General features: G+C 41.6%; 1 protein-coding gene, 2 long non-coding RNA genes and 1 pseudogene across 8 annotated transcripts; 2 read left to right on the top strand and 2 right to left on the bottom strand.

Annotated features, from left to right (window-relative positions):
- Window positions 1–1,626: 1,626 nt before the first annotated feature.
- On the top strand, window positions 1,627–2,794 carry LOC123467263. Its single transcript, XM_045167240.1, has 3 exons — window positions 1,627–1,945; window positions 2,000–2,672; window positions 2,716–2,794. Exons 1-3 carry the CDS (start codon window positions 1,627–1,629, stop codon window positions 2,792–2,794), a joined length of 1,071 nt encoding a protein of 356 aa, XP_045023175.1.
- Window positions 2,795–6,983: 4,189 nt separating this feature from the next.
- Window positions 6,984–8,006, top strand: LOC123467262 (annotated as a pseudogene).
- Window positions 8,007–11,943: 3,937 nt separating this feature from the next.
- Window positions 11,944–15,726, bottom strand: LOC116915758. 6 transcript variants are annotated; one of them, XR_006641716.1, is made up of 9 exons: window positions 14,994–15,726; window positions 14,809–14,932; window positions 14,511–14,739; window positions 14,342–14,452; window positions 14,176–14,264; window positions 13,950–14,093; window positions 13,751–13,886; window positions 13,251–13,688; window positions 11,944–13,164 (listed from the first exon to the last, which is right to left on the bottom strand). It is a non-coding gene; the product is annotated as an uncharacterized LOC116915758 (long non-coding RNA). The 6 variants fall into 6 exon arrangements; XR_006641717.1 differs by having other exon boundaries at window positions 14,511–14,735; XR_006641713.1 differs by having other exon boundaries at window positions 14,511–14,932.
- A 330-nt stretch (window positions 15,727–16,056) lies between these two features.
- Window positions 16,057–23,033, bottom strand: LOC123467260. The gene is made up of 2 exons (XR_006641711.1): window positions 22,679–23,033; window positions 16,057–17,152 (listed from the first exon to the last, which is right to left on the bottom strand). It is a non-coding gene; the product is annotated as an uncharacterized LOC123467260 (long non-coding RNA).
- Between the last annotated feature and the right edge of the window lie 1,073 nt (window positions 23,034–24,106).

Raw genomic sequence — 24,106 nt, 5'->3', positions numbered from 1 at the left:
CATACTGGATAAACCGCACCGTGACCCGACCCCCGTGATCAAACCCATCACCATCAACGAGATAGAAGGAAAGAAAGAAGAGAAGAAGGAAGAGAAAGAAAAAGGAAAAGAAGGAGAAGAAATAGAAGAAGAAGAAGAAGACATCATAATCCTTGAAATTGACCCTGACGATCTGATCGATCTCTACCACGAATTATGATTGTTCTTCTGTAATAAACATAAAACTCAAAAACCATTGTTGCCATTTCCTTCTCTTTTTTCTAAACTGGAGAGTAATTTAATAGTTACACTCCCTAAACGATAAAACTTTCTCACATATTTAGAAATAGGCAACGCCAATCTCTATTTATTTAAATTTCGAGGCAGCAAACGCCATCTAGCGCTCGAAATTCCAATCATTTTTTTCCAACTTTCAAAAAACTTTCAAAAAATTCATTCGCCATTCAAACGCCATTCAAACGCCATCTGGCGTTCAAATTTACAAACCTATCACTCAATCTTTTTCTTTCCCTCTCAAATTAAAATTTTTTTTTCTTTTTCTCATCTACTGAACGCCTACGCCATCTGGCGCTCAGAATAAGCAATCTTTTTTCCTTTTCAAAAAATTAAAACATTTTTCTTCATCTACTGAATGCCTTCGCCATCTGGCGCTCAGAAAAGCAAATTTTTTTCTTTTTTTAAATTTTCAAACATTTTCTTCAGAGCTGAACGTCTTACGCCATCTAGCGCTCAGATTCGAAACTCTTTCCTCTTTTTTTGTGATCTTAAAATCAAGATTTTTTCTCTTTCTAAGAAACGAACGTCTACGCCACATAGCGTTCAAAATTACAACTTCTTTTGTACACTTCAGAAATTGTGATTTTTTTTTTATATTGAAGTAGTACGCCACTTCACGGTCATAAGACCCACTAATTATTATATTCTTTCCAAGAATTCCAAAATTTTCATTTATTTCATAAAAAATTGCAAATTAATGCCACCTAGCCTTTAGAAATAACGCTATGGTGGATCCCTTTTTTTTTAACTTATGATTTCTTCGCTACTCCTGAAACCTTGCTTTGAATTCTTTATGCCATTGGAGGAGCCATTTTTTTTTTGCACTCCGCTTAATGTCCAACAATCTTAGATCGTGCTAAACCATTGTCCAAACCTCGTGACACCTGTATAACTGACAACAAAGTCGGTACAGTGCTCTAAGTTACCGAAAGCTAACTAAGAGCCCAATTTATTCGCCACATCTCGCAGTCGCCTGATAAAGGAAGGAAGAACATCCCAAGCCAGTGGAGTTTAAAAAATACGCCCACTGTTTGGAGTACAGCGAAACGCTACTCCCTTCCGTTACTCGCAACTGGTGGCAACACGAAAACTAAAAGCTTTCAACTCAATTTTTTGCCCACTTCTTTAAGGGAAATCCAGAAGTAGGACCCAGCTGTTACTACTAAGAATCAAGCAACGGAAAAGGTCGGAAAAACCCGACATCAACTGAAGAAATTTCGGTGATAGGAGCAGGAAAATCCAAGCCCCCCTTTTCTCTTTTTGCCTTAGTTCGTTCCAGCAACAAAAATAAAAATGTCACGAGGGGCATTGGCAACACGCGCAGGCCTGAAAGGCCACCTAACTAGGACGATGGACAAAATCAAGCAGTACAAAAACCTCTCCATGACGGCAGAACTGGATAACGACCTTGCAACGGAAACCGAACTCCTCAAGCAACGTTACCAGAAATTCATCAAGGCAAGCGACCAAGTTAGATGGACCTTACAATCCACTAACGCCACCGAGGAGCAAATGGAACAAGATTACTCTGCAGTGGCAGAAGTCAAAGAAGACATGAGTGCTGTACTCGCTCTAGCCAAAAACAAACGCGAGGAGTACAAACGGCAACTGGACGCTGAGTTCCAAGACCAGCAAAGAAAAGATGAGCGAAAACGGAAAGAAGATAGAAGCAAGCTGCTACATGATTTGCTCAAACAACAACAGCAAGCCTTTGCAGCACAAGTCCTTCAGCAACAACAGGCCTACACGCAACAAATTCAGCAGCTGATAGCTCAAAACCAAGCTACGGCACAAATTGCAGCCGCAGCCGCTCCTGCTCCAATAGCAGCCGCTCCTGCTCCAGTAGCAGCCATACCTGCACCACAATCAACACGCCTTCCCCAAAGGCAAATCAAACATTTTAAAGGAGATATCCTTGAGTGGACGTCATTCTGGGAGAGCTTTAACGCCTCCATCCACTCGTCCACAATGCCGGACGTCCAAAAATTCGACTATCTCAAAGAATATTTCAAGGGGGAAGCATACTTGTGCGTGGAAAACTTGGAACTGACTGCAGCAAACTACAACATCGCTATTGCTGAATTGAAAAGGGTCTATGCCAAACCAAAGGCCCTCATTCAATCCCATCTATGCAAATTTGATAACCTGGCTCCTGTTAAGTCTATGACAGACGTATCGGCTCTTCGAAGACTTCAGCTCACCGTCCAGTCGCACATAAATGCCTTGGAGACACTCGGGGTACAAAAAGACACCTTTGGAGGACTCCTTGGCACAAAATTAATGAAATTGCTTCCTGCAGAATTGCAGAAAGAATGGTCGAGTTCCGATGCAAACGACATCACCGACATCACAGCCCTGCTGAATTTCATCAGGGATCAAGTCGACGCTGCTGAAAGGTATAGCCGATGGAAATCAGAAACGGTAAAAACACCACAGCAGACGACAACAACCACACCGGCGAAACAGCCACAAGCTGCTACAGCCTCTCAACTGGCGATTGGAGCTAGATCCCAACTAGCTCCACAAACCAGAAAATATTCAAAACCAAGCACACAGCCATCAAATACACCACCAGGACGACAAGACAACTTCATCGTCCGACAATGCACAAGACCGTGCATTTTCTGTGGGGAAATACACTACCCCACGGTTTGTCCAATAAACCTCAAGGACAAAAAGGCCATCATCGCCAGGCAGAAAAGGTGCGTCAGATGTATCAGCCCTAATCACGAAACTTCGAACTGCCCCACCAACTACTTATGCAAACACTGCCAGGCGACACACCACACCGCCCTCAGTGACAAAAAGGTGACAAGATTTGCACACACCGGAAACAATGCACCAACGAACGTCATGGCATCTGTCTCCAGTGCAAACACCTACGGCGATCTCGTGGTGAAAACGGCAACGGTGATGGTGGTAAGCCCCAATAGTAAAGAAACCAGGGCAATATTATTTATTGATGATGGCAGCCATAGATCCTGGGTCACCAAATATATTTCAAAATCGCTGAATTTGAAGATAGTGGCCGTGGAAAATATCGGGACGAGAGTCTTCAAACAAAGGAAACCCAATCCAGTAGAGCAAATCAACGCAGTGGAATTGGCAGTTTGGGGCACCTGGAAAGGAGCCCCACTCGTCAAAATAACAGCCCTGGAAACGGACTACATCGGAGACACTGGACCCTACTCCCACACGGCATTCGCAAGACACTAGTGGTTGAAAGACGATAAAATGGCTGACGACAGGTTCGAAACCGACAGCCAAGAAAAAGAAGTCGGCATTTTAATCGGAGTCGACCAAATGTTTGAGATCATCCCTAACGAACCGGCTATCCAAAGTCCATGCGGCCTTAGAGCATACAACACAAAACTAGGTCGCATGATAGCTGGACCTTCGAAGGAAAAAAGATCGAAAAAAGAAAAGGCAATAATCCAGCAAATGCTACAATGCAGTAGCTTTTCCAATCATCAGACAGTATCATCGTACGCAGCCAGATGTCTCGATTCAGAATTTTATTTTACGAATCCCTCCGAAGATATGGACGTAATGGGAGCCGGCAAGGAGACCAAAGAATTTTCGCCCGCCCAGCCGAGGCCTATGGAAGAAATTTCCAGCCAGGAGCTCAACCATACCTCCAAAAACAAAAAGGAAAAACGGAAAATCGTAAAAGAAGAATTGAAGCGGAAAACGGACTTTGACTTATCTCTGTTCTGGAAGCTGGAACACTTTGCCATTCTAGACGATTGTGATAAAGTGGAGCCAGACGATGCTCTCAGCTCCTTTGGCGACAAAATCACCCGTCAAAAAGATGGGCGATACTGCACCCCAATCCCGTGGAAAACGGACAAATGGAGGCTAGAAAAGAATTTCCTGATGGCAAAAGAAAGACTAGAGAGTTTATTGAAAAGACTCAAAAGAACACCAGAGCTTCTATCAGCCTACCATAAGGAAATAGACCAGCTTCGCGTCCAAAACTTCGTAGAGGAGGCAGACCGGAACTACGAAGGACTCTGTTGTAGAGCTTAGCGCTAGATGGCCTCGGCCAGCTAGAGGCGAAGCCGAACGCAGAGAGGGGAAATACAAGCAGTCAAGACTAAGCTACAAAGACTACAACATGGTGTCAGAAGTGCGGAATGAACTATTCCTGTTTTGTGTGGGGTAAGATTTTTCTGCTGTTGATTAGATTTTTATTCGTCTGTGGCTTCCATTGAGTTGAGTGGAAGATTGCTGTGCTTAGTTTTGGGAGACTTACTATTGATGACACTAAGTGTGGCCTGTAGAGCTCGTTACTGTTGCGTCCTGTGACGTGGGACACGTGGTGGTCTAACGTACTGTATCTGTGTATATCTGCGGCATCCGTGACGAAAAGTAGTTAAATTCGTGAACTAGTTGGGTGTCTCAAGTTGTTGGTGATAGACGTTCCATATTATCATCATGGCGACGTCGTTGCGGGCACCAGAACTGTTTAATTTCTCGTCGAGTGATCTGGCCTCTGAGTGGAAAATGTGGCGCCGACAGTTTGAGTACTTTATTTTAGCCACACGTAAGGATGAGACGGATGAAGAGGTGATAGTGGGGGTGCTGATCACACTACTCGGGGTTGAAGGCCTCAAAATATTCGATACGTTTGTGTTTACATCAGCTGGTGATGCTTAGAAAATTAAGGTGGTGCTGGACAAGTTTGGTGATCACTTTGAACCACTGAAAAGCGAAGTCTTCGAACGGTTCAAATTCTTCCATCGACACCAACTTCCAGGGGAGTCGTTTGACTTTTGAATCGTTTGTCTCCGTGGAATGGCGAAGGGCTGTAATTATGATGCGTCGGTGGAGTCGGTGCTGCGTGATCAAGTAGTACTGGGAGTGGCTGACTCACAAACACGAGAAAAACTTCTGTTTGAGAAAACGCTGACCTTGGCCAAGGCGTGTGACATAGTGAGGTCGTGTGAGGCCTCACGCGCTCAGCTGTCGCAGATGTCTACTGACTTACCAACTCGTCGGCTGGATGATTCCGTAAACAGGCTAACGGAAAAGAGCCACAGAAAAGGATCGGGTGGTGCTGGATCACACCACAGAGGTCCAAGCACACAAGGTGGTACCGGACAGTCGTTCATTGAATGCTCAGGTTGTGGACGCCGACACGTAGCTGGCCGTTGTTCTGCTGCTCATATTACGTGCTTTGCCTGCGGAAAAAATGGGCATTATGCGAAGAGTGTCCAAATCCTCAGTCACGATCGGAGTCCCGTTTTCCAGCCAACGCACTTTCAACCGGTTTCAAGGATCAACCAGCATGCCGTGGCACACACATGCAACTCAACTCTGTGGAAAGTGAGGTTGGTGACGGGGTAGGTGCATGCTCATTGGAGGATTACGTGACCCATGAGCTACGTCATGAGCAGTATTCTGCACCTGGAGACAGCGAGTGGAGTGAAAATCTTACGGTGGATGACGTGAAAGTTACGGTGAAGCTGGATTCAGGAGCCTCATGCAATGTAATGCCACAGGAGGTTTTTCGTCGACTGCCGGTGCAACGACGCCGTCTCCGGCCTGGACCTCGATTGCGGCGCTATGGGGCGAAAAATGGGTACTTGACTGTTCTTGGCGTTCATACTGCGAAGGTGGTTATCAACGGTGCCGTTCACGTCGTTGACTTTGTTGTGGTTGACGAACCCGGTCAACCCACTAGTTTGGGGCTTCCGTCTTGTAAAAAACTGGATTTGATTAGGTGGGTTCATGCCGTCACTGCAGAACCGGATCCATCGGTGCCACCAATCGTAAAAGAGTTCGTGGACGTCTTTACTGGACTGGGTAAATTGCCGGTGGAACACACCATTAAGTTGGGTACAGGTACTAACTATGTCGATCCTGTAGTATCTGCGGCAGGCAGACTTCCGTTTCGGCTGGAGGAGCCGGTATATCGCAAGCTGGATCAGATGGTGGCTGAAGAGATCCTTGTTCCGGTTACAGAGCCAACTGAATGGGTCAGCCGAATGTCGGTGGCCAGCAAACCAGATGGGGATATTCGGATCTGCCTCGATCCGTCCGAACTCAATAAGGCAACACAGCGGCAGCATTTTACAGTACCCACCGTGGAACAGCTGTTTGCCAAGATTGGTAAGGCTAAGTTCTTCTGCAGTTTGGATGCGGCGTCAGGGTTTTACCAAATCCCTTTGTCAACAGCGTCGTCGTTCCTTTGTACTATGGCGACACCTCGCGGTCGCTATCGCTTCTTACGCCTGCCGTTTGGGTTAAAGTCAGCCCCGGAGGTCTACTTACAAACCATGGATGAGCTGTTTGGTGATCTTCAGGGAGTGATTATATACTTTGATGATTTCCTAGTGACGGGAGAAACCAAGGAGGAGCTGGACGACAATCTGCGCAAAGTTCTGGAACGGTGTAGACAGCATGGCCTGAAACTTCAATTGAAGAAGTGCCGATTCTTCATGAAGGAGTTGCCGTGGCTTGGTCATATCATCGTGGAAGGTGTTGTTAAAGTGGATCCCGCTAAAGTGGAGGCAATAGTTAATATGCCTGAGCCCACTGGAAAAGCTGATCTCGTTCGACTACTGGGAATGGTGACCTACCTGGATTAATTCTGTAAAAATTTGGCTGCTATCACTCGGCCCCTTCGTGATTTGCTAAAGGAATCGTCGGCGTGGGTGTGGGAGGAGCCACAGAGAGAGGCCATGGCCAACTTAAAAGACGCAATGGCGTCACTGCCGACGCTACGCCGCTTTGATCCCGATATTGAATTAATATAAAATTGAAGAAGTAGCTCTAGAAATGGAATGCGACAATTGCACAATCAATTTTCCGTTAGGAACACTTTCAGGCAGCTTTAATGGGACAGCAACTGTTAACTTCGTTACTTTAATCTGAGATGATTCATATAAAGAAAAGAAAGACTGCGAGCTTAAGTTAGTAAGAAGCGGAGAAGGACAGCTTTACAAAACAAATAATCCCGAGATCAAACGTTTACAGGATATACACAGCCAAACGGACTTTCTTATCAACACAACAATGCTCGCTTACTGCGGAAAGCGGCAGTTACAAAGTGTAATGGGAATGGAAAAAGTTTTAATAGCAATTAACATTGCACCCCCAACAGAAGATTTTGAGAAATTCGATCCCAATGCGACGGTAGAGAACGAGAGGAAAACCAGCAGTAATACAACAAATGCACAGGTCAAACAGGTTTGCTCAACAATAAAAGCAGAAATTGAAGCCGCAGCCCATGTCCAATACACCAGAGACATAGCATTAGACTACGAGTGTAGACTGGCAAGAGAAATTCGTCGGTTACAATGTGAAAACCGAAAAATTAACCATCACAGCGTAATCGTAAGCGCTCAGTACAATGGCTGGTTAGCAGCTACTCACATGCAACTTCCAAAATGTTCAAAATTAGTAGCCAACGGTGCCCAAGCTTCAGTCTTACAATGAAAAGAACAAAATGTAACCTTTCACACAGAATTTACAAAATGTGGTCCTCAACCACGTTATCTCAATTTTACAAATGCAGTCGAAGGTTGGGAGCTCGTACCCTTCACCGACTGCTATTGGTATTCAAATTTTGTAAATTTTAACGGGAAAACTCACGCTCACAAAAATGGAGAATGGATTCCGGTGTTTGCAAACATCCAAGTTCAAGGTAGAAAACTAATTGAAACAGAGAAATTCGAAGCCGACAATACTCTAGCAACCCTCCTGCAAATGCACCCAGCAATTTAAAATAGCCCTTTGAGCCATGCGTTGGTAATGGCTGACATTCTCGCCACCATTCATGAGCATCACTCAGAAGACAACACAAAAGAACTTCTCACTTCCAATGTCCTAATTCACCATAGCGATGCCCCTAACGTAGATTTTGTAGCTAAAATGGGGGGATGGATAAAAAAATTTTTAGCCATTTCAGGCTTTGGGATGATTTCAGTATGCGCTGTAAGATTTTCTGGTATCGGGTCCCTCCTACTCAAAGCCATCCCAATCATGTCAAAAATATTTCAACTCAACTGCTTCAACAAAACACCACCAGCCATTACTGCAACAGCCACACCACCACCGATCCAAATCATTATGCCTCCTACCAGTTCATATTCAACCCAATCCACAGCCTCAGAACGATCGACAGAGCACGGAGAAAGAAGAAGCAGCGAAACCGCCAACGCCCTAATCAGCCAGAAGCCGAATCATTCCTCCAAGAAAATCGAATCAATCCTCCCACATAATTGAGCTAATTGATGTCTAATGCAATAAATTCGCCACTGTGTTCCTATAATCAAAATACTCTATTTCTGTACGTGTACTGTACTCCTTAAACACTCTTCTAGACTTAACCGTATAATTGCTGATGTCGGATTTGTTTACATATTTCAAACCATATTTCATTTTTCATCTCCTAAGTAGAAATGGGTCTTCGAAGGAATTTACGAGTCAGAATGCAAAAGAGATCAAACGTATACACAGTCCCCAAAAAAAAAAAAAAAAAAGCACTGCAATAACACTCACAATGTATGCCGGCTGAATGGTTCACCTCGGGAGCACGACAAATAGACGAAGTCTAATTCAGGAAACTGAAACATCGTACCCGTGTCATCAGCGTAGAATCCACACATCCTTCGATGAAAATAAAATGCAGAAGCTGGTACCGATTGTTGCGGGACGCAACAAAAGAGGAGGGAGGGGTGATGTAAAGAATCGATGTGTCAGATTGCAAAGAACCTTGAGAGTTCAACGTTCTCAGGGTAGCCCTTGTTATTGTCACAAAGCATTGCAGGGAGTTGACCGTGGGAATGACTTTCGACTCGTGACCCTCAATCGGAAACCCATCTAGCTAGTCTAGAATATTCCCCCTTACTTGTCACTAGGGCAAGGCCAAGAATAGACCATATACTGCTTCCTTTTTATTTGACCTCTAAGAAAGTGACGCTTAGCCAGAAAAGCCTACCCCGAAAGGTAACAAATAGGACCAAAAAAGAAGAAACAAGTAGATTCTTAGACGGACCCTTCTTCCCTCAGCTAGTGTGTTGTTCTGCTCTTCGGGAAACCAAGACTAGAACCCTTTTATCGTACCATCATTTGGAAGTGTATTTCTTCCTTCCTCACGACGTTCCTGTAACGACAATGCGGTAAATAAACAATTTAAATTCAACTATTTTTTGTTGATAGTATCTGCAGTGACGCGCAGAAACTATTACAGTGAGAAAGCGACTCGAGGTGTTGGAGACAACAGGCAGCGTGGAAGGTGAAGGTGACGGAGAGCAGGTTGCACAACGGAGCACTCAACTGGATAAGTTGGAGGTTCGAATAATAGAACATGAGCAGCACTGTTTGGAGACGCTTCGAAGTCTGGAGCAGTTAACTAAATAGAAGCGGCAAATCCCCCTACTGATGTTATTCCATATTCTGATGAATGTTTTATTTTTTCTTGATGCTTCGCATAGTGTTGACCTTGTAATGGGTAGACCAGATCAAATGACTTCCATAGTTTAGTCAAAAGAGGCTATAGCACTCTTACAGTATCCGAATAAAAGTAAAGAAAGCTTTGAACCGTAGGCCTTAGTGGGAAACACTAGTATAGCGAATTGCAGAAATTTTAGCTAAAGGGAGAAGTCTCGAAATTTAGATTTGTTTTTCTGGTTAAAAATAAATAATAGCGGTTGGGACGACTCGCTATCTAGGGAGGGAGATGTCACGGTTATTGAGGCTCCATGGACTAGTTGTCACGTCCGGCGCTCCTGTATAGGCTATTGACCGCAACTCTACCCGAGATGTCCGGCAGTCTTGTCAGCAGATATTTCTCCCGGTAGCTGCTGTCTACCTTAATGCATAAATACTTGTGTGTGTCCCTTGCTGCCCCCAGTCTAATTGTAACTATTTGTTAGTACTGTGTGTGTGTGAGCGCATCGACAGTGAATACAATCTATCTTAATCGCTACTTGGGTCTCAGCATTATTCCTCCGTGCTACAATATCATCATCCTTGGGATTTTTCTTGGAGGTGTTCGCGAACGTCTTCTGCGTTGTGTTTTCCGAAGTGTTCTCGTCATCGTGTTTTACGCCCATGTCGACCTTGTTTTTTTATTGTTGATTTTCTTGCCCCAAATAGATGATTGTCTTGTTTAGGTGTTCTATTTGGGTTTTAGGGTTTTCTATTGTTTGTTAGAAATCGTTGGTTTGTTCTATTTCCAGCTCGTAGTGGAGTGACTTGTCTCCACTGTCTGTCGGCTAGGTCAGCTCGTTTATGTCACTCACTGGTTTGGTTATTTCTCCTTGTTTGTCCTCGTCTAACCTTCTTTGAGAAGGTTCTGCAATTGGTTCTCGGTAGCTAAGGTGGTTTCAAGACTTTGTTCTAGGTCAGCAATTCAGGAGTTTGCTTTTTCGAGGGAGTTCTTCAGAGCCTCGTTGTTTTCTTGAAGTTGCTCTAGTGAACTGCTTAAAGTGTATTTGGGACTTTTTGCCTTCTTTTTGTTACTCTCCAATTGTTTTTGCACATTTGAAAGTTCAAATTTTAGGGTAGATATCTGCTTGTTATCTTCAATTTGTGCAATTACTGACTCTTTCTGCAATACACTGATGGTACCGAACAAAAATTCTTTTTCTTTTCCATGGAATGTGTGTAGGTGTTGGAGTAAACTATCAAGTGTTCTGGTGCTCCCATCTTGTGCGATTTTATCGTCTTTGAGTGTTTTAGTAGCATTTGCAATGGTTTCTGCCGTTACACCATCTGTTAAATTAAAGGTTTGTTCTGGAAGGTAGTAAGTGTAAAAAAGCAGCGAATTTTGCGTCGCCTGACTTGCTTCTTGTTTCTGTGTTTGTAACTGTTGGATATTTTCAGTTGTTGAGATTGTCTGGTATGATTTACTTCTTTCTTAGTCTTGCTTCAATTCTAAGTCTATTAAGGTCTTTCAATGGTCCAAAAATGGTTCTCGATGGTGACTTAGGTTTGGGTCTTGGTCGGTTAAATCAGATTCTTGTAGTACGGGGTATAAAGGTAGTAGTGTGTTCTCGTTGAGAGCAGTCTTTTGTGCAGATGAATCAAACGGCATTCGCTTACCTCGATGGTGTTCCGATGTCGGTTGCTTGCAGACTTGTTGATAGAAGCGTAGAATACTTGCAGCTGGCAAATTAAGCACAGATCAGAAACTTTTCTTCCAGAGTCTCGTTGTTTGTCTCGTTGGGACCTCCAAATGTAAAGGTTTCTAGGCTGTATATTTGCCAATAGACAACTCTGAATAAGATGTTCCAACCATGCACTTATATACCGAAAATTGAAGGTTAAGAATGTTGGGGTTTACAATAACTTTTACTTTTATTATAAACAGTTAGCCTCAGGGAAGGTTGCATTCGTGACGACCTTCTTGCTGGGTGGGGTTGCTGTTGCTGGGAGGGGTTGCTGCGGTCTATTACACTATCCAGCATTTTTGTTTTAAAAAAATTCAAATTTGTGGCACTGATAACCCCTTCTAATTTCAGATGCAGTTTTCATATTCTAAGGAAAACCAATCGCGAAATTTAAACTTTCTTGGACTAGAACTTCGAACACAAAATTCCTGTCTCGCTGTTTTCCATCTCCCACGAGAAGGTCTTATCTCTTTTCGGTGAAATTTGCAACACTTACGTAGTGCTCACGACTATTGGGGGATTTGTGCAGCACCCCCAGGATAGATTCACATCGATCGACTTTGTATTGTGTTGTTACATCGTCTTGCAAATTTTCTAAGTACACCAGACAGCGCAAAGATTTGACACACTCTAATAATAAATTAATAACAATTTTCAACTGCCTTGAATCGATTTCTTCAACTTTCTCTTCCGACAAAGCTGTTTCAACCTGCTGTCTGGTTTCTTTCAGAAACACAAGTTTCTATGAAACATTCTCGAATAGAATATTTACCGTTTACAGTTCCAAACACATCGTCATACAAAGCATTTTGTTGCAGTTCAACATCATAACTTGGCAAAACAGGCTCCATATTTTGAGGTTCTTCTATTATTTCAATTACCTCTGATGATAGAGGAATCATTGTTTTGAAGACCCTCCCTGAAACAATTGTACAACCAACTTTTTTCTAATATTTTAGAAGTTCTTCTTGCGATGAAAAGTTTTATTGAGTTATATCGAATAGGCCAGAGGGAATTGTAAAGTTTTCGTGAGTTGGAGGAATTATTGAGGATTTTGATGGTCTTGTAGAACGAAAGAAATTGGAACATGCCCTTGACGTCGATCTACTTCGTGATCTTTTTCTCTAGTAATTTTGATTGGTTGAAAGAGACATATAAGAACTTGATCTTGACGTCGATCTACTCCAAGAGATTTTTCTGGAATTAGATTTCCTCAGTGAGCCGTATTTATGATATTCTCTTCATGTTGTGGGACTACTTGTGTAGCGTTTTCTCGACTTAGTTGTTCTCCCGATGTTCGTGATCTTTCCCTACAATACAATGGTCTTATGAAAGCAGACATGTCAGAACTTGACCTTGACGTCGATCTTCTCCTTGAGTTGTTTCTGAAATTACTCAGTGAACCATTTTTAAGAGAACTTCTTGATGGTGATCGAGTACTAAAGTAGCGATTTTTCGATCTAGATGTTCTTGAGAAACCATTTTTGTGATAGCTTCTTAAAGTTTCTCTGCTTCGTTATGTTTTCCTAGAGTACGGTGGCATTGCAGAACGATACACATGAGAACTTGTCCTTGACGTCGATCAATTTCGTGTGCTTGTTCTGGAATTACATTTTCTCGTTGAATATTGTTTATGAGATCTTGTTGACGTCGATCGAGGGCTTTAGTGAACACTTGAATGCTGTTGGATAGGTTCAGCAAGGTGGACACTGGAATGCTGTCGGATAGGCTCAGCAAATGTGGACACTTGGACTGCAATGCCACACTGCGTAATACAAAAAAAATTAGTCCATTTTGTAATAGCCAATGACTTACCAACTATTGCCTTCCCAGACAATGTAGATGAATTACCTGAATAAAAGGCAATTAATAGGCTTGCAATATGATAGACTCAGCAATATGAACAGTTGAATGCAGTTGGAGAGACTGATCAACGTGACACTCTTTTAAAATATTTTCTCAAATGACTTAGGAAACCGAGTTAAAAATCGAGCGCTAGATGGCCGCGATTAGAAAAAAAAAGGGGGGTGAAAAAAATTATTTTTTTTTTATCGTGGCGAAACCTGTTGCCATAAAGTTGACGATAAAACGCACCCTAAATGACAAATCAAAGGTGCTTGTCTTCGAAGATGGCAAACTGTTGTCTCAAACTCAATGCGTTGTTTATCCGCTTGAGCCAAATTATGAGAAGACATTTCGTTAACCCCTTGATGAGTTAAGTTACAGTTGATACGTTAGGTGTGAATAAGACTTTCGTGTCATAAGAATCCGTCGTCGATACCGTAGTTGCTATTAGAAATATTTATCTTTTAGCTTTTATTTTATGTTCCAATAAAAGAAAAATGTGTCACCTGAGTTGCCCCAGCCGACGGTGACCAACTGATCAATTCCGATTCTCGGGAATAATGTGTACCCCAACTGGACGGGAGTGACCGAGCTGGCGAGCACTTCTAAGTCCAGTATAACAACGGCAATATTGTCGTAATTCTAATATTGAAAAGGCAAATGATTTGGGGGTTAAGGAAAATGGGTTTAACGTATAAATCATACACCGGCGTTTGCTGGATTGTTCTGCGGATATGCTTAACGACACGGATAACGTTCCACCATATTGTGTACGGACCGCCTAGAATTTCTGTCTTCATCCGTGCGACAGGTGTGAAAAAGGTTGGCTGAAATGTATTCGAATCAAACCTAAAAGAAACGAGCATAAACATAAACGATCATAACATCCAAATGGAAATATGCGATGACAGAAATAGTAAATGTATATTACCGTTCAAAGTACAAAGCGGCTGTTAAAACTTTTCTTTGCCCAACTAAAGTACCAGAGCACTTAAATGTTTCTTGTCGTAATCGGTTCCTCTGGGTAAAATTGACCAAATGTTTTCAAATATGGCGTGATCATTAAAGAAAAATGAATTAAGATAAAAAGCATATACCAGGTGGGGATAAATTCTATTATTGGGAACGCGATAAGCGCTGATTATCTGATCGGTTTCGCCAACTTCCTCTTCGCACCATCCATTTAGAAACAGGCCACACAGAACCAACTGTAGGCAAGCAATAATTTAATTTTACTAACACAGTGAAATCATTAGAGTCACTTACTTATCATGAAGAGGTAAATGCTGCGCATGTTGAGAGGGGTCGATACGATCCCGAGCGGACGTTTAATGACGTGTAACACATAATTAAGCTGTTTATGGACTATTTTTTTTTTAATTCCTGCAGATGTTAAACACAGATGCGCTTGAAGAAAGGTAACATCTCGCTCATGACCATGTCATCTCTTTCTCAGTGTGTACAAATGGAATACGGAGATTACAACCTCACCTTTCTCGTACCATATTTCAATCATAAACTTCTATTTATCTTATGATTTAAGGCAACTCTATTAAATGAATACCACATTTGATAAGGACAAGAAAGCTACCAGGTGTGAGAATCGCACTCACGTCTCTATAAAGAGACGAAAACTTAAGTCTGGCGACTTAACCACTCGGCCAAGCTGGTGACTTCAATTATCTTATCTATGAAAAATTAAGAAGTTATTTCCGTTTTACCTACCGGTACCAATCTACACTTGCATACGTTATTGCTAATGTTCTAAGTCTCCTACTAACGTCTCAATCCACCGACTTGTGCCTGGGTTTCTACAATATATACGCACATAAACTTTAATCTTTCTCACCTGAAGAGTTTTCCATGATTCACTGAAGACACCAGCAGTAGTTCAAGTAATGGATCCCAGATAAAGTTCCACATCCAAGCATTATGAAATCAAGAAGAGTCAAACAATGACTCAATTTGATTTCATTATGCTTCTGAAGCATGATGAAATTGTGAGAGAAGTGAGAAGTGAGATAAGAGTCAAACAATGACTCATTTTGATTTCATAATGCTTGGAGATGGAACTTTATCTGGGATCCATCACTTGAACTACTGCTGGTTGTTTTGTTTTGTCCTCATTTTATGAGAATTTTTGTCCCCCTCCTGCACGCCACTAGCCTATGGTATTGATAATTACAAGGGTCATATTATTCTTACCCCACCTTTAATGACGTTGTCAGGTATACATATACCTTGTGGCATTCTTTTAACTCTTTCCTTCCCTTTTTTGCCGCTGGGTATTGCAATAAAAAAACCACGTAACCAGAGAAAAACAGACTATTCCTTAACGATCACACATTTGCTTTTTCACCTTCAATTTTCACTAGTTTGAAGATAAAACAAGATATGTCCTTTAAAGACCATATACGCAATGCCATCAAGATCGGAATTGCAGGATTACCAATAAATGCCAAAATTTTAAGTAATGACGATCCTAGATTGGCTTTAACTTAAGGTCTGTAAGCAATTACAACTCGAAACGTCAAGCGTTGGTAGTCTATGGGATTGGCCCCCTATTCTAATGCAAGGCTGAATAGAGAGAGGTAAAAGCTATCAGCCGATGTCACGTTGTGGATTGTATAGTACAGCAATATGAACTCCATTCTGGCATGTCTGGAGGTTATTACTATGGCAAGTCAATCAAGTGCTTAGCAAACCATTTTTTCTATTTTCTCAATAAGTAGAAGCTGGCAAAATCGATTCTAACATCTAGTCGGAATATTTGCAAAATAGAAGTGATCTATGATGACCAAGAAAACACTGGTAACATTACAATCAATCTATTCCATTCACAATAATGCACTACAAACCGCTGTGGTACTAATGAAATGCCAATTAAACACGAAGCAGGGTAAAGTAAAAAAGTGACTTTTAGAAAAGCGACCAGAGAACAGCGACGATGGCGCTAGAAAACGCTCCAGCTGTACCACCAGCCAATGCACTGGCGACGTCACCACCGACAATGGAGCCAAAGATCGCCCCAGCCGACGCACTGGTACCGGCTACACCGGAGACACCAGCCAGCGACGTCACAGCACCTTTCTTGGCCAGCTGTACGCAGACACCAACTGCCAATCCCGTAGTTACACCCGCCATCAAACCACTTCCGGCAAATGCGCTTTGAACGGCTGCCATTATTTGACTCACTAAGATAGTCATGTTGTTACTACTGAAAGAAGTTGTGATAAAGAAAGAAATTACTATTGAAAAAAAAAATAAACGAATTATTCGTTGGCTGAATTGCTTTTAGAATGGAACTTAAAAAAGGAATATTTAGGCGACACGAACAGCGTGAGCCACCAGTTGATTATTGGAGGGCAAAACAAGGTAATTGAGGTCGAACTGCTCGTCCCAAATGTTGATCAGACTTAATTCAGGAAGGTTGAAATTGTTTTTGCTCCCTTGAACGATGACGTGTTTGATGCGCTGATCCTCGAAAATCTCTTTTAGGAGTTTCCCACGTGAAAGCTCGGTCGATTCGTCTCGTAAAACCTGTTTCCAGCAGTCGAATGTGGCATTAAGAGAGCTGGCGTCTTGTTCCCCTCCTAGGAGAACCCAACCGACTGGACCACCTGCAACAAGTGCTGCGGTTCCAGCACCTGTAGATGATACTACAGCAGCTGACGCGGATCCAATAGCAGCACCCATAGCAGCTGCTGCCCCAGTTCCACCAGCAGCAGCTCCAGTAATAGCACCAGCAGCAGCTCCAATTCCAGCTGATCCAGCAACAGCGGAGGTAGCTGTGGTTGCTCCAGTTATTACTGCTGTAGCAAGTCCTGCCCCTGGTGCGAGTCCAGCGAGTGCTGGGGCAGTCACTGTGGCAGCTGCTCTTCCAGTCACTATAGTTGCTACCACTCCTCCTGCAAAACAGTCATACTTTCCTTATTTATAAAAACGTATGGCTCCACAGCGTTGATTGATGGGAATTTTTATATCATTTAATACCACTACCCTGACTATACCTTTTTAAAAACCCGCCTACAACGCCGAACCATTTTTTGAATCTTTTTAAGCAAACATCTTTTATTATGGCGTCGGGGCAATCAGCGCAACCCCTGATCTTTGACCCGCCCCGCTATGTTTGAAGAAATAGTCCCACGATTGAGATGATAACCCTGATATCCTCTCTGGGGAAAAGGTACTCTATTCGCAACAAATTGTCGAAGCTATTAAACTTTTTTTGTCGAAAGCCTAAAACAAACTTGGCTCGATATCATAAATTAAATAAAACGAAATAATTTGTCTTTACTCCGTTCGATTTCTCATGGTTTATCCGATGCTTAAAAGTAGGAAAAGCTGGAAATGGAAATAGAGCAAATGGAGAACGTGTGCCCTCACTGATTTATGAATGCAGTTTCCTGCTCGTTTGTTTGCCGGCCATGTTTGTTTCAAGCTTGTTTTCCCCCTGTGCATTTCTTATGGGATTACAAGGATGTTGCGATATAAAAATTAAGGATAATTTTCAAACTACATATTTATAATAATCATCTCTATAGAGCAAGAGCGAAGCGCGTACCCATTCATTGTTTTACGAGCGCACCTTGGTGTTTTAAGATAGCTTTTGCGGCTGGAAGCCATGTTTGATTCGAGATACAAACAAGGCCGCCAGCCGCAATTTCTCTCTTAAAATAGTAAGGTGCGTTCGTAAAACAGTTGGAAGTCGCGCTTCGCTCTTCCTCTATTGAAGCAGAGTAATAGAATACTGGTGTAGCCACGGCCATGTTAACTCCCCCTCTCCGGATTTTTTCCCAAAAGTTGTTGCCAATTTCGCATATCGATTGTGAGAAAATGAGGCAAGATATCGATTTAAGTGTCCCATAACCGTAACTGCCACCTATGAATTGAGTTTTAAGGGTTGTTATTGTTATAACAACCCATATGTTTATACATACATTTTTTCACACTAATTAATTAAGCCACTTTTTGTTTACTTTCTGAAGTACAGACGACGAAAATGAGCGAAAACATAGCGAAAACGTAATACATCACAAGTTCACAACACAGCCGCTGTGGCGCTTTCGTTATGGCACAGAAAGACTTTCAGGCCAAAAAGGCAACGGGAGGGCCCGCCATAAGAGTGGCTACACCAGTATTCTATTACTCTGATTGAAGGGTAACTACTAACTAGGGATTGCCCCCAATTAGTCATAATCGGGTTAACCGCCTCGCCCCGTGAAAATGCAATCGGGGCTGAATCGGGGTTCCATTTCGTCAGCCAGGGCGGGGCGGGGCAAAAATCGAGGTTAATCCGCTTGCCTCAACGCCATTTTCAAAAATGGCGCCTGAATTTAAACTATGAATTTTGGTCGGGTTTTTATCGGGGCAACCGGGGCGAACTCCCCAATTTTCATCATAATAATCGATTTCGACTCGATCGATTGATTGCAATCGGGGTTGCAGTCCCGATTAGGCACCCTGATTCAACCCCGATTTAGATCAGGGTTCAAAAATTTTCACCCCGAGCCCGAACGCCCCGCCCCGGGCCCTGAATTTCGAAACCTGATTGGCAAAATGCACCCCGATTAGGGTCGGGTTCGATACCTAAGGGTAACATAGTTGGCTACATTTCAATAAAAAACTTACATTAATCTAATATGTACATGTTCGATAAATATTAGTCAAAATCTCTATATTTATGTTTTCGGTTTCGGCCTAGATGAGAGTGGTGTCACGGGGCAATGAAACACAAATTGTTTCTCACGCTGTATCAGAGGAATTTTCTTGAAAAAGTTATGGTTAATAGAATGACGGGGTTTACAAGTTTACGAGTTTTTTTATTAAAAATTTTTTAAGGAATCTGAAAAAAAAAATTTTTTTGTACTCCGTCTGTTAATTTAGCTTTTTTATTTATTTTTTTTTGAACCCTAAAATGGTACACTTTAATAACAAAATTAGTTTTAAACGATTTGCAATTCATTTTTCTATAACTAAATGGCATTTAATTTTTTCCTGTATTCTTAAATAATTTTTAATAATTAAATGTAACGATGATCCTATTGTGGGGCAATTGAAACCCTTTGTTAATATTTCGTGTCCGCGTGTGGGTACATTTTTTCGCAAGTAGAGGAGAGTGGGGCCAATTGAAACGATTTTTGCATTTTCGGTCCCCCTGACTAAAATACTGATTGAATTCAACCAAAAATTTTATAGTTGTGTATCAAATTATCTTAGCTACACAAAGTTTTTGTTTTGTGGAGTTACACAGATATTACTAGCTGTAACCTGTAAAAAACTAGAGACAACTCAGAAAAATAACGCAAAAATGTCGGGGCAATTGAAACACGTCGTCGGGGTAATAGCAACATGGGTTTCCCCATAAGCGAGCTACCCGAACAGTGTTGCTGGTTTGAAGAATGGTTGAGTCCCGATTTCGCGCGCATTCACGAAAATGCTAAACACAGGGGTGTTTCAATTGCCCCTCGCATGGGTCTTCGCTAAATTAATTATTTTATGTAATTGAATAAGCAATTATTTGAAAACAAATGCAACAAACTTGTAGAAAAATGAACGCAGATTAATTTAGTACTATTTAAAATAATTGTTTTTAACTTTTAGGGGGTAAAATTGAAAAAAATAAAACGATACAAATTATCAAGCGGAAGTCAAAATTTAATTTTATTGAGATAACTAAAAAACTGAGAGCTACTAATTTAAAATTTTTTCTTAAAATCAACACCCAATTTTTTTTCAAATCTCTACCTGTCATACGTCGAGAGCCAGATTTTTTGTTTCAATTGCCCCACGTTTCAATTTGCCCCACTCTCCCCTATTTGATGTAATTCATTTCAACAAATGTAAATCATCCTATTAACAAAACTATAATACTTGCATTAGCTGTTTGGGATTTATTTGAAAAAGCATGTAGCTTAATGGGAGTTTTTTCTTAAATTTAATTATTTAAGTAATTTAAACTTAAGTACGATATACCATAAGCATATTGTCGCGGGTGAAAAGGGATATTGGTTATCTCTTCGCAGAGATGAGTCATCCGCTCCTTGGACAAAGCTGCGATCATGGTGAAGAAATTATCGGGAGAAGTTCGCTCCAAGAAAGATACGCAGATATGCAGTCCGGAAGGGGAGTAATTCGCGCGACGGTATAAAACGCTGCCCTGAATCTGCGTTAGATGAGTCTCCATCGGGTGAGCTCCCGGAGCTAGGCTCCGTAGGAGAAGTTCCCTGGTTTCCCTAGAGTTCTTCAGACGCTTCTCCAACTTTTGGTAATGGTTATCCCTTTTGTTTGAGTTAAACCATTGTTTAGAATTTAAGTCATCACTTGTTGTATTTGTTTGTTCTTGTCCCAATACAACTCGTGCGACAATTGGTGGAGACGCAGCTCGTTACCCGTAAGTGACGAATTAGTGCTGCAGAGTTTTAATTTTTGAGACGCAGCTCGTTACCAGTAAGTAACGAATTTTTTGCTGCGGTGTGGCAATTATTGAAGACGCAGCTCGTTGCCTGAGAGTAAACGAAGTCGTGCTGCAGTCATTGTTAGCCGATGCCGAAGAGGACAACCCACGGCTACCTAGTTGCCCAAGAGACCCCAGCCGACGATTACATCCGCTTCGAGAACTGTCAAGCGTTCCGGTAGAAACTTCACCTACCCCAACCTCATCGTTGGAGAGTGGAACTTCCTTTGTTGGTGAAGCCCTAAATTTTGAAGGTCCTATTCCAAAGGACCATTTGACCGAAGAAGCTGACAGTCAGGGTGAATCAGTCGAGACTGGAAGAGATTCAGACTCGGATCCAGAAACCGAGGTCGATTTGAGAGCGGCGATGAGTCCAGTTGTTCCGGTCGGGGGACAACAATTTATAGTGCCATCAAGGCATATTGAGCAGCCGAAAAGACAAGCTATGGAAGCTGTCAGAAAATTTATTAGCCCGCCAATCTTCTGAAAAAATTCAGAAGAAGATGCGCACCAATGGATGGAGCGCTTTGAATAACATTCTACCCACAACAGATGGGGTGATATTGAAAAAAAAAAAAAAAGTAATTTTGAAAAGTATTTTGATGACGCCGCCAGGAGCTGGTTCAAGTGTACAAGGCTCCCGAACGAGTGGATGGTAAATCTCAAACGGCCGGAAGATATGCGATTGCAGCGCCTCTTCCGTGGCCGAAGGCAGGCGGTTTAAAAAAAAAAAAAAAAAAAAAAAAAAAAAAAAAAAAAAAAAAGGGAAAATCCTTAAGACTATCCGGGAAATACAAGAAACATTTAAACAAGTAAGCGCAACCAGAAAGAAGAAAAACGAAGGAGTAAAAGTCCCTTATTTGCCAAGAGGACGCAAGCTGATTTTTAGTCTCATCAACCTTCTTGGATCGCAGAAGATTAGTACAGTCGGGTCGCCTGTCTTGAAGAAGGGGGACCTGTCGCGGGTGAAAAGGGATATTGGTTATCTCTTCGCAGAGATGAGTCATCCGCTCCTTGGACAAAGCTGCGATCATGGTGAAGAAATTATCGGGAGAAGTTCGCTCCAAGAAAGATACGCAGATATGCAGTCCGGAAGGGGAGTAATTCGCGCGACGGTATAAAACGCTGCCCTGAATCTGCGTTAGATGAGTCTCCATCGGGTGAGCTCCCGGAGCTAGGCTCCGTAGGAGAAGTTCCCTGGTTTCCCTAGAGTTCTTCAGACGCTTCTCCAACTTTTGGTAATGGTTATCCCTTTTGTTTGAGTTAAACCATTGTTTAGAATTTAAGTCATCACTTGTTGTATTTGTTTGTTCTTGTCCCAATACAACTCGTGCGACAATATGTAAAAAATCTATAAATTGCATTGTACCTTGTGGTAAAATTTGATCACACTAGCAGTTGTGGCTGCTGAGATATCGTGATTTAGATTTTCTGTCGGTATAAAGAAGCTTCTTTATGGGAAAACCCACGTTGCAATTGCCTCGACACACGTTTCAATAGCCCTGCTACCATGGCAATTCAAACACAAAAAGTCGCCTTAGTTTTTTACAATTTATTACAATTAAACTTAATTTTGTCTCATTAAAAAAAATACTGTTTAATAGCTGAGATAGTAGGCTACAATCCTGTATAATTTTTATGTTAAAATTTTTAGCTTTGTGTTCAAGAGATACAAAAAACCAAAAAGTGTCTCAACTGACCCCACTCTCCCCTACATATGTCTGGCCTACTACCAGTAGCAGTAGGTCCCGGCGCAAGAATGCCACTTAACAAAGAAAAAAAAATTAAAGGAAAGTACGGGAATTACGGGAATTTACGTTCTTTGTGGAAATAACGAGAAGTACAAAAATTTAAGGAATTTAGGGAAATCATGGCTATAGAAAAAATGGCAAAAAGAAAACAATTTCTCGAGGATCACTCTGGATTAGAGACGGCAAGCAAAAGATAGAAATTTGAAAGTTTGCTAAATGCAACTTACCTTTGTTACGGTCTCGAACAAATTCAGACTATGAATGAATGGGTCGAAAATTTCGATTGAATACCTCACTTCTTTTTTTATACGTACCAAATTCAAAGGCGAGCTGGGTTAATAAAGTACAAAGGCTTGTTGATAAATGATAAGCTATCAGTAAGTTTTCTTCCAGTAAACAGCAACAAAAAAACCTTGACTCATCAATAAGCTAGCCTATAGGTTATACATTTATACAGCGCCCACGTAAATTGCAACACAAACTCACCCGAGAACGGATGGATATCTTTTCTGTAATATTTTTAAAATTTCGATCTATTTCCTAACGATTTAGCGATTGTAATCGATTGAAAAATAAAAAACTCTAATATTTGATTATAATCGACTAAATCGTTGAAAATTGATAAATCGTTTAGCATTGCTTGTGCACTAACTAAAAACGAAAATTTTTTTATGCTTAATGATCAATGTGTTTATTTGTTCTGAAAGTAGTCGGATGCTGCTACTACAAAATTTAAACTGTAAACTTAATCTTACCACTATTTGGAATCATCTGTGATTTGAACAATATTGAAACGCTCTGACACTTGGGCAATCGAACAGGTTTAAATTATGATTTACACATATTGGACAGCAGCATTTTAAACTTAAACATGTTGCAATGTAATGAAAGTGGCGCGTGGTTTCTGAACAACTTTCTCACGCGTTTGGCTTGAGCATGTTGGCTAACCACTCTCGTACAATCACGTTGCTTATCCCGCTGAAGCAAGAAATGAAAGTAAAAAGCATTGCATTACATGACAATCCGTAAATCCTGAAATATTGCTGTACTATACAATCCACAACGTGACATCAGCTGATAGCTCTTACCTCTCTCTATTCAGCCTTGCATTAAATAGTGGGCCAATCCCATAGACTTCCAACGCTTGACGTTTTGAGTTGTAATTGCTTACAGACTTTTGGTTACTAGCAATCCCAACAGTGGGAGTGTGCTATACCCTGTCATTTCAAGTGCCGCTACACATAGAAATGGTCATAACATAATATATAGCCTATCGTGAAACGAATCTCCAAACAACGTTGACAACGCAACCGCACATTTTCCGCCGTAAAAATGGCTTTCATTCAAATTCTTAGAAACTTTTACACAATATTATCAATGAATATTACAGGGAAAATAGTGATGAATATAATTCATTTTCTATAGAAACAAAAATTTAACGAACTATTTTATATTTCAAATTATTACCTAGAAGGCCTACTCACGATTTAAAGGGTGGCATCACGCATCAACACCGTTAATAATTTTGTAAGAATTCTCCATATCACCTTGCGGCCGATATTGGCACTAATGTGTTCACTTATTGGCTAGGTATTATTCCAGTTGTGAAGGGAAAAATATAAGTGAAAGCCAATCTAGGATCGTCATTAGTTAAA

The sequence above is a fragment of the Daphnia magna genome, unplaced genomic scaffold (genome assembly GCF_020631705.1).
Source record: "Daphnia magna isolate NIES unplaced genomic scaffold, ASM2063170v1.1 Dm_contigs165, whole genome shotgun sequence".
In the NCBI taxonomy this organism is placed as follows: domain Eukaryota; kingdom Metazoa; phylum Arthropoda; class Branchiopoda; order Diplostraca; family Daphniidae; genus Daphnia; species Daphnia magna.
Note: the sequence above shows the minus strand (reverse complement) of the source record. Positions and strands in the feature narration are given on the sequence as shown.